This window comes from Fusarium musae, chromosome 1, assembly GCF_019915245.1.
Source record: "Fusarium musae strain F31 chromosome 1, whole genome shotgun sequence".
In the NCBI taxonomy this organism is placed as follows: domain Eukaryota; kingdom Fungi; phylum Ascomycota; class Sordariomycetes; order Hypocreales; family Nectriaceae; genus Fusarium; species Fusarium musae.
Window position 1 is genome coordinate 1,292,635 of NC_058387.1, and position 14,177 is coordinate 1,306,811.

The following is a 14,177-nucleotide window of genomic DNA, read 5'->3' on the forward strand; positions in this document are numbered from 1 at the left end:
AAAGAGCTAAAAACCGAAAAGCTGGGTTACAAGCCTTGCTTTCAGGACAAAAGCAACAAACAACGAACCCACTCAGTCTTTCTCACTTTATGAAATGAGGAATATCAGTAGGCGCCTTGCCATCATGACTTCTTTCCATCTCATGAGACTTGAGTGTAGGCCTATCGGATGAATCTAGACCCGCTATCCTGAGTCATCGCCGTCCCGAACGTTCTAGTGCATGCCCGCCTCCAAAGTTTGCACCCTGGACCCCATGACATAACTGGGCTTGCCCCTCCAAAAATTTCATGACCCCTCCATGGATTCAACCACCAAAAGACGATTGGATTTTCAAGATTCGAATCCAGCAGACAAAAAATTGAAAATGGCTACCGAAGACACAACCAAGCAGACTCCCGAGGAGTTCTTCCAGAGCATCGGTGACAAGGTCAACAAACTTGCGCCTGCTACTGTTGATGCCCAAAATGCCGACGACGACGAGCGCGCTGTCGAAGAGATTGAGTCTCTTTGCATGAACTGCGGCAAGAATGTGAGGCAACATTTCATCGAACAAGTCGCATAGGAATCTGGCTAACAGGACTGTATAGGGTGTCACCAGACTTCTTCTCACTGCGATCCCCTACTTCCGCGAAGTCGTTATCATGTCTTTCTCCTGCGAGCACTGCCATACCCAGAACAACGAGATCCAGGCTGCCGGAACCGTCCAGCCCAAGGGAACCCACTACGAGCTGCGTTTGACAGACCTCGCCGACTTCTCGCGACAGGTTGTCAAGTCCGATACCTCCACCGTCAAGTTCATCGAGCTGGATCTCGAGATTCCTGCTGGCCGTGGCCAGCTTACAAATGTCGAGGGTCTCCTGACGACTGTCATCGAGGATCTGGAGATGGGACAAGAGGCGCGAAAGGAGCAGGCTCCTGAGGTGTACATTAAGGTTGCTGAGATTATCGCCAAGGGTCGCGCCATGTTGTTGGGTGACGCCTTTCCCTTCCGTGTCTGGGTCGATGACCCTGCCGGAAACTCGTTCATTGCCCCTGATCTCAAGGATGGTGTTGGAAAGTGGGAGAAGCACGAATATGCCCGAACTGCTGAACAGAACGCCGCCCTTGGTCTCTCTGACTCCGATGCCAACGCTCAGCAACCGCAAAACCCTGGCTTGACGGCTGATGGTGAAATCATCCCCAATGAAGTCTACAGCTTCCCCGCGACATGCCCTGGCTGCATGCATCCTTGTACTACACACATGAAGATGGTCGATATTCCCCACTTCAAGCAGGTAGTTCTCATGTCCACTGTCTGTGACGACTGCGGCTACCGCTCCAACGACGTCAAGACAGGTGGTGAAATTCCTGAGAAGGGCGAGAAGATTATCCTTGAAGTCAGCGACGGTGCTGACTTGGCACGCGATATTCTCAAGAGTGAGACTTGCGGCCTTGAGTGCCCCGAGCTTAAGCTCCAGGTCAACCCCGGTACCCTGGGTGGCCGCTTCACCACTGTTGAAGGTCTCCTGACCCAGGTCCGGGGTGATCTTCACTCTCAGATCTTCGAGGCCGACGGCTCGGGCCAGGGTGGTGACTCCCTTGCCAGCCACGAGAAGTCTCAGTGGACCGCCTTCTTTGACGGCCTTGACGCCGCCATTCGTGGCGAGAAGCCCTTCACAATTGTCCTTACCGACCCCTTCGCCAGCAGCTACGTTCAGCCTCTCGTAGACCCGCCTGCTCCCGACCCCAAGATTCACCGTGAGAACTATACCCGCACAGATGAGGAAGAGGAGGAGCTTGGTCTCAAGGACATGAAATTGGAAAACTACGGAGAGCAGGAGGAGGAAAAGAAGGAGGAAGAGGGAAAGGAGACCCAGACTACCACTGAGAGGTAGCACTTGATATGGCCCTCCTTTCCTGTTTTTCCTTTAAAAAGTCCAGTCTATAGATGAAGCAATGATTACACCGTTACGATTCAATGTGTTTCCTCAAATCCGTTCATAAGGGGAAGCAGTTCCTGTTCCAGCACCATTACCTTCGTTGGCAATGCCCACGATGAGGGTAGGGTTATTGTAAGGGAGAATGATACTAACACAGAAAGATGAAAGGATAGAAAAATACAGAACTGGATAAATCCGATTTTGAAGGCATTCTTGAGATAAACGCGCGGCAACTTGGCCTCTCTGGCGATTATAGAGACATACTCAGGGCCGAAACAGGTGAAAGCTACGATCTAAAGGGGGTTGATGAACTCTTGGGGCCTTCCAAAATATCCTCCGTCTGTTATGCACTCTATAAAAAGCCTGGATTGCTCTTTGCGTCGTGTTGGGAATTACAATCGACCATTGTGATGAAGGTGACGAAGAATACGGTGAAGAAGAGAACAACCTTGACAATTCAGAGCCAAAAATCAGCTTCGCCGAGCCATTTCTTTACACCCATGTTTATATCACTAGGATTTAAAGGTTGATAGGAATAGGAGGGAGTATGCGGGTTTAGGTAGAGTATTGTTCAGGGGCGGCATCTCGCTCTGTAAAAGGTCGGAAAGCTCGTAGCTCGTATATATCCTGGACATCGTTGACCAGATCCAATGCCAAACACACTATTCTCCAACGTTCCATTAAAGTTAGAAAGCCACGCTGTCATGTTTGAGTTGGAAATAGCAACCGAACGCGTCGTTATTATGCCGCCGTTCTCCAAATAAGTAGTCTTGTATCAAGCATCGTCCCCTGGGTCAGCTTATCCCGTCGTCGGGGTCAGCAACCGAAATCAAATTGTTTAGGGTCCTTCTCCAACATTGATTCCCCTCTTTACCCCAAGAATTGAATTCTGATCTTCGAAAGCTGCGCTCGCGATAGCATTTCGGGGTTCAGAGCCGATCGGAATCGAAGCCGAGCCTAGATACAGAGTGTACCGTCTGATGGCTAGTGAGCTCGGGATCAACTATCAAGACACTACCTCAGCCGTGCACCATTCCTCCCAAGGAAACCTTTTTGCAAGTCTTGCATGAGAATCAAAGCGGAGGGGAGCGGGATGTGAAGCTATTGACATACACACAAGTGGAAGCGTTATGAGGATGCTGATGATACCTTTATGCTGTACCAGATGATAAGAGAAAAATAGCCGACAGCCTACTGTGTAATCAATATATCATGCATCTATATGATTTAATATGCCATGCAGTTATTCATGAACAAACTTTGTACGGGGTGTCGATGTATGTCAAGAAGCACACGCCTTACTTGGTTGTCATGGAGGCAGGCTTCTTAGCTTGAACAAGGACATCTTCAGTGATAGATGTAAGAAAGCTAGCCAGCGATACGAAACTATGTTGCCGAGATAAGGTGGCACACGATCATGGCAAGACAGGAAAGGGGATAGATACCACAATTCACATCATCTACACCTCCAACCCTCTTAGATGTTTCTCGTACAAGTCAAGAAGCACGGTGAGGAAGTCACACGAGTGAAGAGCTTTATAGAGAGATGAAACCCCGTTGTGTCAGTGCATGTAATACGAAAGTAAAGAGTTGTAACATGAATCTCATACTGATAATGCTCGGGGTGTGGTATCAATGTCTGGTATGCAGAGATTGAGCTACTGCACTTCTCATTTTGGGTTTCATCTGGTTTCCCAAAGATTAAATAGACTGTTGTTTTGACTACACAATTGTGACCGGGTGTTTGCGAATGATGGGAAATGACTTGGAAGTAATCATATGGATAGCAGCCACAGGGTCTCTTCTTAAGAAATATACATGCCTTATCAGTCCTTATGCCTCTTTTGTTGTTGCTGTCATGTTCTTGACCAGTGTTGTTTTCTTTGTACCCCCAGGGAAGTTTGGTGACTGCCAACTCTTCGCCTTTTGTATATCATCTGCACAAAACTCAAGTCTGATATCACATGGACTCATGTTATTGATCATCTTTGTCGTTATCTAACTTCAACCGGAGGCCAGGTTCCCTGGTCGCGGGAACTTTATCCGACCTACACACCAGCTGAACCGAGCTATCACCAAACTCGACAAGGCGGTGCAATAGAAGCATGAACCCCAGAAGTAACAGAAGCGCTAGAAGGTCGAGATCCGAGATATCAGTCAATTTTGGGTGATTGGTTCAACGATTGACATGCTTCTTTCCCCTTCTTGCATCGGTATTTGGCATGAACTAATGAAGTTCATGATCATTTGACCAAAGAATGAAGCTCTCGATATACACCCTTCCCTCAAGGATACATGTATGATAGGGACCACCCCTTTCATTGGGCAATATAGTGTATCTGGTGTAGTCAGATGCAGGCCAGCCAGGAGCATCTAAGATATAAAACGTTGGACCTCCTTTATGCCTTGCCCTTCTTATCTAGAACTCTGCAATTTCAGGACAAATACATACACCCATCTCAACTGGGACTTCATCTACACTAACGACGAGTATAGAATCTCGGTAAATTCTAGTTACTATGCCTTCAGTCATCTACAACACACCTACCACCCTTCCGGTTCGAAAACCAGCACCCTTCGTTATCGGCCCAACCAACAAAGCCCCTTTCCGACCTACCAACAAGATCCCACAAGATATCATCGATACAGCTCGGGCCACACCCATCGAAGAGTTTGACGCCAAGAAGCATGTAAATTTCGAGTTCCCCAAGCGGACTTACACCATGAAAGAATGGGGATATGAGGACCTGGGCGTTTCCCCCATTGCTGCCTCGGACCCTTTCTCTCTTTTCACTGAAGCTGCCGTGAAGCAAGTCCGACGTGAACTTCTCAGTGAGGATGTTCTTAGGACGTGCCAGTATGCTTCGACCTTTACGAAGAACCAGATTCGAGGATATACTCAAAAGTACATCACTCCAGACACAATGATAGGTGATTTAGCTAAGATCTTACAGGCAAGCACCCTTTGCTCACGCTCTCTGGAAGAGTCCTGAAGTTCAGCAAGCTGTTTCAAAAGTGGCTGGTATTGATCTAGTTCACGCATTTGAGTATGAGATCGGCCATTGCAACCTGCTCTTTAGCGACGGCGAAGACGAGAAGAAGGGAGCTAGCGACAACGTTGGCTTTTCCTGGCACTATGATAGCTTTCCGTTTGTCTGTGTTACAATGCTTTCTGACTGTTCGGATATGAAGGGTGGCGAGACTGCAGTCCTCAAAGGTGACGCTGAAGTTCTCAAAGTTCGCGGTCCAACCATGGTGAGCTACCTGTCACTTAACATGAACATATAAACTAATATTTTCTAGGGCACTGCGGTGATTCTTCAAGGTCGCTATGTCCAACACGCTGCACTCAAGGCGATTGGTAAAGAAAGAATCTCCTTCATCACAGCATTCCGTCCCAAGTCTCCCTTTGTCAAGGACGAGATGGTCCTCACAGGTTCTCGACCCATAAGTAATCAGTCAGAACTTGTGTATGACTACTGCACCTACCGAGCAGACGTCCTTGAGATACGATTTCGAGAACACGCAAAGAAACTTCGTGAGCAGCAAGCTGCGGGTATCAAGTTCAACCCCGACGCCGTGAGGGAGTTTCTTCAGGAGCAGAAGGAGATGTTGGAGGCGACGCTTTTGGAGATGGTTCCAATTTATGATGTTGTTGAAGTTGAGTAGGCTTTGTGTAACTATTATGACTCTCCTAGGCAGTATGAGTAATGAACGATTGCATGTATGTATGTAAGGTATGTAAAGGTATACGTGACTCAGCGGAAGCAAAGCCCGGAAGACATGAATAGATTCCCCGAGCCTCGGCTCCGGGGTGAACTCCCCTCATGGGTCCACTTTAGCCGGGGAAAGCTTCTTTTAAATCTTGCCCAAACAGGGACATACCCCAGATACAACAACCCCCAAGCCTCGGCTCCATGATAGAGACATTAATAGAATAAAAACCCGCCTTTTTCGTAATCTCGGTCTACTTAACATAATACCACAGTTGCAGGTAGACTAGACACAGACACAGACACACTCACGCCATGTCTGACAAGGCGCAGAGTCGTATCAATGCCATTGGCAACCAACTTCTTCCACCTATCAACAAGGTAGCTCCGGGTTCAAGTAAGCTCCGCGTCGAGGGCAAAGTTGTCATCATAACAGGTATTTACAACGCGAGAACTCCTCTAATCAACACTGCTGACCCGGTGCAGGTACAAACTCACCCCTGGGTATCGGTCGTGCTACAGCGCATCAATACGCTGAAAGCGGTGCCCGAGCATTGTATCTCTGCGACTTTGACGATACGCACCTTGAATCTCATAAAAAGGAGATCAACGCTGCGTTTCCCAACGTGGAAATTCACACGAGGCGTTTCGATGCCGCCGATGAGGACAAGGTCAAGGAGGTAGTCGATGACGCGATCCAACGCTATGGTCGCTTGGACGTCTTCTTTGCTAATGCTGGAGTCGTCGGTCGAACCACGCTGTTCTCTGATTTCAGCAAAGATGAGTTTATGTCGATACTCAACACCAACACGTCAAGGTATGCGGCGTTCCCCACAGTATATACTGGATCGGTATCATCTAAATTATGTTGCAGTGTCTTTCTAGCGGCCAAGTACGCGGCACCAGCTATGATGCAGACTTCTGCCGACAAGCCTCAAGCCAGCGGCAGTATCATCGGTACAGCGTCTGTTGCAGGAATTCGCTCCAATGCCGGATCCACACCATACTCAGCCTCCAAAGCAGCCGTGGTATCTCTCGCCCAGACCATATCATACCAACTCGCTGGAACCGGCGTACGTATGAACGCCATCTGCCCAGGTCTCATCGAGACTGGCATGACAGCGCCTATGTATGAAGCCGCGAGGGCCCGTGGAAGTGAGGAGAAGATCGGACAGTTGAACCCTATGAAGAGAGGCGGACATGCTGACGAGATCGCTCGCGTTGCGCTCTTCTTGGGAAGTGATGAGAGTAGCTATGTTAATGGACAGGCATGGGCAGTAGATGGAGGGCTGAGTGCTGGGCACCCCTTTGTCCCTGGAAAACTGGGCTGATTGTCTGTCAGGGGGGCGGTATAGTTCAGCTCTGTTATACCACCCACGACACTAGGCCTCATGTGTAGACACTCGTATTTCAGCTCATACCACAGCGTTTCTGAATACTCATATCACTATACTCGCTGCTTTCTGTATCAAATTTCCAATTCTCCCTCCTTGCCTTGGAGTGTTTATGAGTAAATCTGTGATATTTGCTGCATCAAGCCTATATCTGAACACAAGACACACTTGTTATACCCATCAAACTAGTCAAGTTGAACCGCCAAACAGCGACGTGTTTGCATCGAAACCTGTCCCAAGATCGACGCAAGTCTTTACTCAGGCGGTAACCTCCGCGAGTCCAGAAACTTGGATGTGATGATCGTTCCGACGAAACTGAACTTTCTACCAATCGCATCATGATCGAGCGAGATACGATGATTGTTTGCCAACTCGAGGCAGATATTGTTTCTCTTTCTGCCCGTATTCTATATTCCCACGTGTTTTCTGGCCTTTTCACTCGCTGCGATAGCCGCTTTCAACTATCTTGGTTCTCTCCGTGTACCGCCTCATGGTCATCAATCTGATATTACTTACTGTTCACGACACTGTATATACAATAGATCTTTCAGCAACGGGCAAACTGTTGTCAAGGTACAAGCTGATCATTGCCCTTGTTTACATGCCGTTATTACTGCCTAATAACTATAGCCCTGATTCAAACAAAGATCACTGAATGACACCATCAGGAGAACTTTAAACTTCTGGAATTCTCCGTCACACCATCACCAAAACGCAATAATCCACCAACACCCATCTCTAGATCCCCCATTACCTCAAAGGATGGTATGATCTATATGTCGTTTCGTTTGAATTAAACATGTCCGTCGACTTAAAATATGGATACTCAAGTTTCGGAGTACGGCTCTAGTCGAAACCAAATCCTGACTCAAACATCAAAATGCCCCCTTAAAGGATCCTGAAACACCCAACGACGGAGAAACCCTGGATCAACGGAGCTTCAATCCATGCAACAGCAAGGAAACATTCTCCAAAAACGTGATCGATAAACACGAGCCGCGTCATCTTCAACGTTGATTACCAGTGAAGCCCAAGACTTCCGGATAGACGCCCACATCGGCTCCCGATATATCGATTATCGACAAGGTCTCTAAATACGAAACTTGAGCTTGTTAGCCTTATCCATCGGCCTTTTTTCCTTGCAGACTAACAAACTCAATCCATCAGATCTTTCCACTAATGCAGTCAAAAGCTTACCCCTTGTCCCTTGCAGAGATCGCCAGGGGATCCAATCGTCGTTGATCAAATCCCTGCTTGTGTTTGTCAGAGCCTCTGGATCTTGAAACCATCAGCTTGCCATCGGAGCTGGGATTCGCTGGTGTCAATATGGAACGTCTACGCGAGTTCTGGGTTACGTTCGGTAATAGGAATAATTAGTTGGCAGACTTTTAAAGACCGTCCCATGTTTTAGTCTCGAGGCACATTGTATATAAACGTCCGTTTCTCTGATGCTTCTGCTCAGCTTCTGATTCTCTCCATCGCCACTTTCCCTCGCTCTTTTCTTTCATCACTAGACTTTCAGTTGCAGGCATCTGTGGTCAGTCCTTTTTCCACGATCTATTCCCTCTTTTCTCTTTCCTTCAAGTACATTATATCCTTCTTTCAAGATCAAAATGGCTGTCCTTAACCTTGTCACTTTGGCTTTGGCCCTTTCTTCTCCGGCCATGGCCCGACCTCGCCCACAGTTTGGCAACGGTGGCGATGCCCAAACACCCGGTGCTGGTCTCGGTGGTTCTCTCCCTACTGCCCTTCCCAGCGGCGGCTCTGGCCTCATTCCTTCAGCCCTTCCCAGCCTAGGAGGTGGAAGCGGAGGTGCCATCCCAACCCCTGGCAGTGGCTTCAACTTCCCCGGCAGCGGCAGTGGTAACGATGCCCCTGCTACCACTCCAGGCACTGGCGGTGGCTTCTTTGGCGGTGGCGGCTTTCCCGGCCTTGGAAACTTCTTCGGAGGAGGTAACAGAGGCGGCTTCTTCGGTGGTGGAGGTAACACCAACACTCCCCCCGCTGCAGCTCCAACCGGTGGTCTGCCTGGAGGAAATGATGGCAACATCGGCGGTGGTGCTTCTGTCCCCGCTCCCATTCAAACTCCGGGCACCGGAGGTGGTGTACAAGGTGCATCCTTCCGAGGCCGTGGTCGATCTCGCAACCAAGACTCACCTTCAACCCCTGGAGGCAGTGGTGGCTCTCAGGGTGGAAACGGTGGCGGCCTCAGTGGAAGCCAGCCTAGCGGTGCCATCCCTACTTTCTCTGCCGGACCTGGTAACGGTTTCGGCGAGGGAGGCAATGGTGGAAACGGCGGTGCCACTGATGCTCCCGTCGCTCCCACTCTTGTCCCTACCCCAGGCAGTGGGCTCGAGGGCCCAGGCACTGCTCCCAGCGGTGTCATCCCTACTTTCGTTGCTGGACCAGGAAACGGTTTCGGTGACGGTAACAGCCCTAGCACTCCCATTCAGACTCCTGGTACCGGAAACCAGCCTGGTGGTGGTCTAGGTGGAAGCCAGCCCAGCGGTACCATTCCTACTTTCGTTGCTGGACCCGGTAATGGTTTCGGTGAGGGCGGCAACTCTGGCAGCCCTGACACTCCCGTCCAGACACCCGGCAGTGGAAACTCAGCCGGAGGTGACCTTACTCAACCCGGTAGCGGAAGCGGAAACGACAGCGGAAACGGCGGTGGAAACGGCGGTGATCAGACTCAGCCCAGCGGTACCATTCCCACCTTCGTCGCTGGACCCGGCAACGGTTTCGGCGGTGGTGACGGTGCCGTCACTAACCCTACTCCCGGTGCTGGCCTCGGTGGCGGTAACAACAACACCCCTGACGTCCCCGAGACTCCTGTTCAGACTCCGGGAGCCGGTAGCGGCAGCGGCAGCGGAAACCAGTCCGGGGGTGCTGTCCCAACCTTCGTCGCTGGCCCCGGCCAAGGCTTCGGTGGTGGCGATGGCCAGAACGGAGGCTTCCAGAAGCGAGCTCGATCCTCTCAGTAAATGGATTCTTGTTGAATAGACAATGATTTTGATGGATCTTCGAGGTTTAGGAAACGAAGAGGATAGTTCGTGTTTATAATTCTTGGGTGAAAAGCAGAGCTTAGCACTTCACTATGTATCTACCTCCATGGCAGCACCTTGAGTTGTCGATAGAGCAATTTTGGCGAACATATCTTCCTTCCAGTGACTGTACTTTGTCCGTTTCGCCTCGCTGAGAAAGTCGTACTTGTCTTGAAACATGGTGTCTGCTTTTTTGATTTGCATCTTCAGGATTACCTCCTCATCCTGCATCTCGACGTCTTCGAGATGGCTTCTTTGGGACAGCTTGACGACATCTGCGATGCCTTGATACCAGTCACCCGTGAGCCACGCTCGTTCGTTGACTTTGGCAACCGCATCATCGAAATCCTTAGACTTGACGGTCGACCAACCTTCCCAGGCATCCTCTTCCGCCAGATCCTTAACTGTTACTTCATTTCGTGCTCTGGCGAGAAGAGCAAGGATCTCTTTTCGAAGAGGGACATATCCTTCCCTATCAATACCTTCGCCAGAAGCAAGAGCTTTGACCCGCATAGTTACGAAGAAGTAGACAGCGGCAAACAAGGCCGTCAGATTCTGCAGAACCCACTCGTCATCTGTTCGTCGACCTGCAGGTGTTATGATGTTCTCCATGCCAGCTAAAATTGTAGGAGCCAGCTTCTTGTGGTCAGTTTCTGCACATACCCATCTTGTGGTAGGTTGAATCCATGCATGGAGATTGACTCCGGCAAAAGCTTCCTTCTTGCGAGTAGATTTTGTCGGTGTACCGGTAGCCCCCTTTGTTGGTGTCCTGAATTGCGCTAAACTTTGTTCTTTTGTTGGCGTTGCTCTTGACGGTAGTGGTCGTGAGGGTGAGTTATCGGCATCACGGAATCTTGAACCTGGTGTTCTTGTTCGTCCTGGAGTAGCTCTTGTAGGAGTTGAGCTGCCGCGCAGAATATTATCAAGATGAGTGTAGAGACGCTTGTAGATACGAGGAGGAATTGGCGGTCTTGGTTCGATAGGTGGAAGATCAAGAGTAATTTTTAGGCTGTTATTGTCAGCTTCGAATCCCCAAGTGATTCCATAACACATACCGATCACACGCAATGTTTGCGCAAGCGTATGTTCTAGCAATCTCTTCATCTGCCTTCAGGGTACTCGCTTGATGCCGAGACTGGGCAAGCAAAGAACCTGCAAGTTCAACGAGAGCAGGAGGTAGATCAGAGCCATATGTTGGCATTAATGAGAGCAATGCTTGCTCAATTTGACGACTCATGTTGAGGTCTGAATTATTGTGGCCACCAGGTTTGGTGTAGGTAGTTTGTGATAACGAGGAGTCAATATTTAGCTAGAGAACGCGGTTGATATGGAGACGCGTTGGACAGTGGTTTATTTCTGACGCCAAATCACGGGATATGGACGATGCTTAATTAGAATCCCCCACCAAATATTGCTTGTAGATCCCTCGGTACGACAAGGAATGGAGATGAGTTTGTAGGGATTGACTCAAAGAAGTTCAATAGAGTCACACCTAAAGCGTATGTATGTATGGCAGTGAACTTACAGAAAGTTTGCGCCCATTCTAGATCGACCACGGAAAATATAAAAGTTAATTTACATACCTCCAGAGTTAAAAGAACGATCCAGCCCAGGTTATTGATACTCGGTGTTGAGGCCGTCCATCAGTCATAACGTTGTACCTGGGAGATAAGCTTTTAGTGGCTCAGCGCTTCGGGACCCCTGGCAGCCCACCTCCAATTCCAGATCAGTAGGGACCACGTTCGCTTGAGTCGTTGCTAGGTCCCGTTGGGTCCTTTCAGATTGGAACTTCACTCCTTTAAAGTCGGCTTCTCCCAGCGTCAATTGCCTCGTTATAACTGCATCGCACAAGTCTAGACTTCTGCATTTCTCGCGCCAGGTCTACAGTACAATGCGCACCGGTATCTTGCTCAGTGTCGCTTTTGCGACCACCGTCTTTGCTCATGGCGGCGCTCACTCGCAGAAGCCCGTGGTTGATGCCAATGCAGACTGGATGACCAAACATATGGCGGGTATGTTACTCTCCTGTTCCCTCTGAATTGCGCTACAAACATACTAACCTAATACTTCCAGAGGAGCATCATGTTCAAGGCTGGGACGCCGACTCCTTCTTCACCCTCCACGATTACAACAGCGACGGCTGGTGGCAAGCTGCTGAGCTGATGCGAACGTATGGTCTCTTCGACGAATCAAACAAGGGCATGGACGAGAAGAAGAAGGACGAGGTCCGCGATGTTCTGCTGGGTCTTCTCGATAAGGACGGCGACTCCTCTGTCAGTCGCCAGGAGTGGATGGACTTTATCAAGTCTGGAAAGACACTCCCCGACCTTAACACTGGCCCCGGCCACCACGGCGATGACGAGTACGAGTATGAGATCCATCATTGGGAAAAGTACCACGACGACAACACCAAGCTCGAGGACCTGACACATCCCGAAGACATTGAGCATTTTAAGAAACACGACGAGATGGAGGATGCCCAGGAACGCCTCGAAGCAATGCAGAAGCTCTCCATCGTCGAGGCCAACATTCCTCAAAAGTTCCGACGACAATAGACGATAGAACGCGATACTGAACTGTATTTTACTTTACCTAGAATACCATGACTGGGGCAGGGACTCGGGGCGTGTGTGATAGGGGCGCATGACATCATGATGGATGAATCTGAAATTCTATGTACTCGATATTATTGGGATAATAAGCATGATACACGATATAGCTAGATCTTGTAAACATGGACGTCAAAGACGCAGTGCCAGACGCCTGGTGCGAATGTCTTGACAAGCTCGATATGCTCAGCCTTGGCTGTCCGCTCTGTTCCTTGGCTCCAGTCATCGAATTTGCGCTGTATCTCCTGGCGTCTTGTTTCCGTGTCGTTTGCGCCAACGTTTTCGTGAAGATGCAGCCATGTCTCACTGCCTGGAGAGGAAATATCCCACGTGTCTCTCCAAGTTGGTTCGCTTGTTGGCAGGAAACCACAGTTGATGTGCCGTATGTCTTGTGCCATATCATTACCCTGTAGCGACCGTATCCTCTTTCGAGCTTCCTCATTGCTCTCCAGGAATACAATAATCTGCTCTCCTCCGTTTACGATGTCTTCGTTTGGTAGGGCCAGATCTTCACCTTGAACAATTCGAACGCTCCATCGGTTTGCTTTGGCGCCACGTCGTAGACCTTCGACACTCCATGGGTTGATCTCCCAGCACAAGACTCTCATGCCAAGTCGAGCATATGAAAAAACAAAGTAGCCGATTCCAGCGTAGAGATCAACTGCCCATGAGCCCTGCAGTGTCTTGTTCCCCATATCCAACAACCTTGCTTTCTCTTTGACATTTCCCCGGCTAAACATTGTCCATCTGGGTGCCCAAGTTTGGAAAATTCCATTTTGGTTCGTCGAGACCCATAAAGTGTTTTCAAAATCTTCTTCAGAAGGTTCATCCGCTGAGGCATCTGAAGACCCAAAATCTCCGTAGAGAGTGCGCAACCCACTTGGACTTCTTCTCACATTCTCATCCGCCTCCTCACCTGCCTTGTGTAGAGGGATGCCTTCATTCACGGCAAGATGGGTCAATGGCTCCTTTGCCTGTGTCGACAGCCGTGCCAGGATCTTAGACCAGAGTTGTTGGCATGAATCTGGGCCGGCGTCTTGTAAGGCGGTTGTCCAGGGTAAGGATGTGAAGCTTCCTGTGGGTAGCAGTACCATGGGCTCATAAATGGTAAAGCGCTTGGGTGCGCTGTTCAAGAGTTGGGCTTTCCGTTCTTCATCTTTGCCTATTTCAATGACCAGTCCTGAACCAAGCCATTCGTTGATGGTGTTTTGTATGAGGTTGCTCTTGGGGGCCTTTAGTTTTGACATGTTGGTGGTAGGTGGAGTTTGGTGAATGATCCACCGAGAAGGGTTCAGATAACTTCTACCAAAACAGAGTTGTCGATGTCATGAGGAACCACTTGATAGAATAGAGTTACTGTTTACGGAAACAGGAAACATCACGAATATCACAAATGTAATGAACGAAGTGATTATCCTTGCTCGCAATTGAGATACCAACTCTACCCAATCCATAACCATCCATTTGCATTCCCACTAAAAATCACCGATGGACCATG

At 49.4% G+C, this 14,177-nt stretch overlaps 7 protein-coding genes across 7 annotated transcripts; 5 read left to right on the forward strand and 2 right to left on the reverse strand.

The window, feature by feature from the left end:
- Positions 1-364: 364 nt before the first annotated feature.
- Positions 365-1,874, forward strand: J7337_000413 (uncharacterized protein; the record flags this gene model as incomplete). The annotated part of the gene is made up of 2 exons (XM_044818166.1): positions 365-529; positions 588-1,874. The coding sequence occupies 2 exons, from the start codon at positions 365-367 to the stop codon at positions 1,872-1,874; spliced, it is 1,452 nt and encodes a 483-aa protein (XP_044685868.1).
- A 2,564-nt stretch (positions 1,875-4,438) lies between these two features.
- On the forward strand, positions 4,439-5,588 carry J7337_000414 (uncharacterized protein; the record flags this gene model as incomplete). Its single annotated transcript, XM_044818167.1, has 3 exons — positions 4,439-4,824; positions 4,874-5,174; positions 5,223-5,588. 3 exons carry the CDS (start codon positions 4,439-4,441, stop codon positions 5,586-5,588), a joined length of 1,053 nt encoding a protein of 350 aa, XP_044685869.1.
- A 359-nt stretch (positions 5,589-5,947) lies between these two features.
- Positions 5,948-6,963, forward strand: J7337_000415 (uncharacterized protein; the record flags this gene model as incomplete). Its single annotated transcript, XM_044818168.1, has 3 exons — positions 5,948-6,068; positions 6,119-6,449; positions 6,507-6,963. 3 exons carry the CDS (start codon positions 5,948-5,950, stop codon positions 6,961-6,963), a joined length of 909 nt encoding a protein of 302 aa, XP_044685870.1.
- A 1,676-nt stretch (positions 6,964-8,639) lies between these two features.
- J7337_000416 (uncharacterized protein) lies at positions 8,640-10,010 on the forward strand (the record flags this gene model as incomplete). The annotated part of the gene is made up of 1 exon (XM_044818169.1): positions 8,640-10,010. One exon carries the CDS (start codon positions 8,640-8,642, stop codon positions 10,008-10,010), a length of 1,371 nt encoding a protein of 456 aa, XP_044685871.1.
- A 111-nt stretch (positions 10,011-10,121) lies between these two features.
- On the reverse strand, positions 10,122-11,307 carry J7337_000417 (uncharacterized protein; the record flags this gene model as incomplete). Its single annotated transcript, XM_044818170.1, has 2 exons — positions 10,122-11,079; positions 11,126-11,307. 2 exons carry the CDS (start codon positions 11,305-11,307, stop codon positions 10,122-10,124), a joined length of 1,140 nt encoding a protein of 379 aa, XP_044685872.1.
- Positions 11,308-11,961: 654 nt separating this feature from the next.
- Positions 11,962-12,625, forward strand: J7337_000418 (uncharacterized protein; the record flags this gene model as incomplete). The annotated part of the gene is made up of 2 exons (XM_044818171.1): positions 11,962-12,082; positions 12,144-12,625. 2 exons carry the CDS (start codon positions 11,962-11,964, stop codon positions 12,623-12,625), a joined length of 603 nt encoding a protein of 200 aa, XP_044685873.1.
- Positions 12,626-12,789: 164 nt separating this feature from the next.
- J7337_000419 (uncharacterized protein) lies at positions 12,790-13,926 on the reverse strand (the record flags this gene model as incomplete). Its single annotated transcript, XM_044818172.1, has 1 exon — positions 12,790-13,926. One exon carries the CDS (start codon positions 13,924-13,926, stop codon positions 12,790-12,792), a length of 1,137 nt encoding a protein of 378 aa, XP_044685874.1.
- Positions 13,927-14,177: the final 251 nt, after the last annotated feature.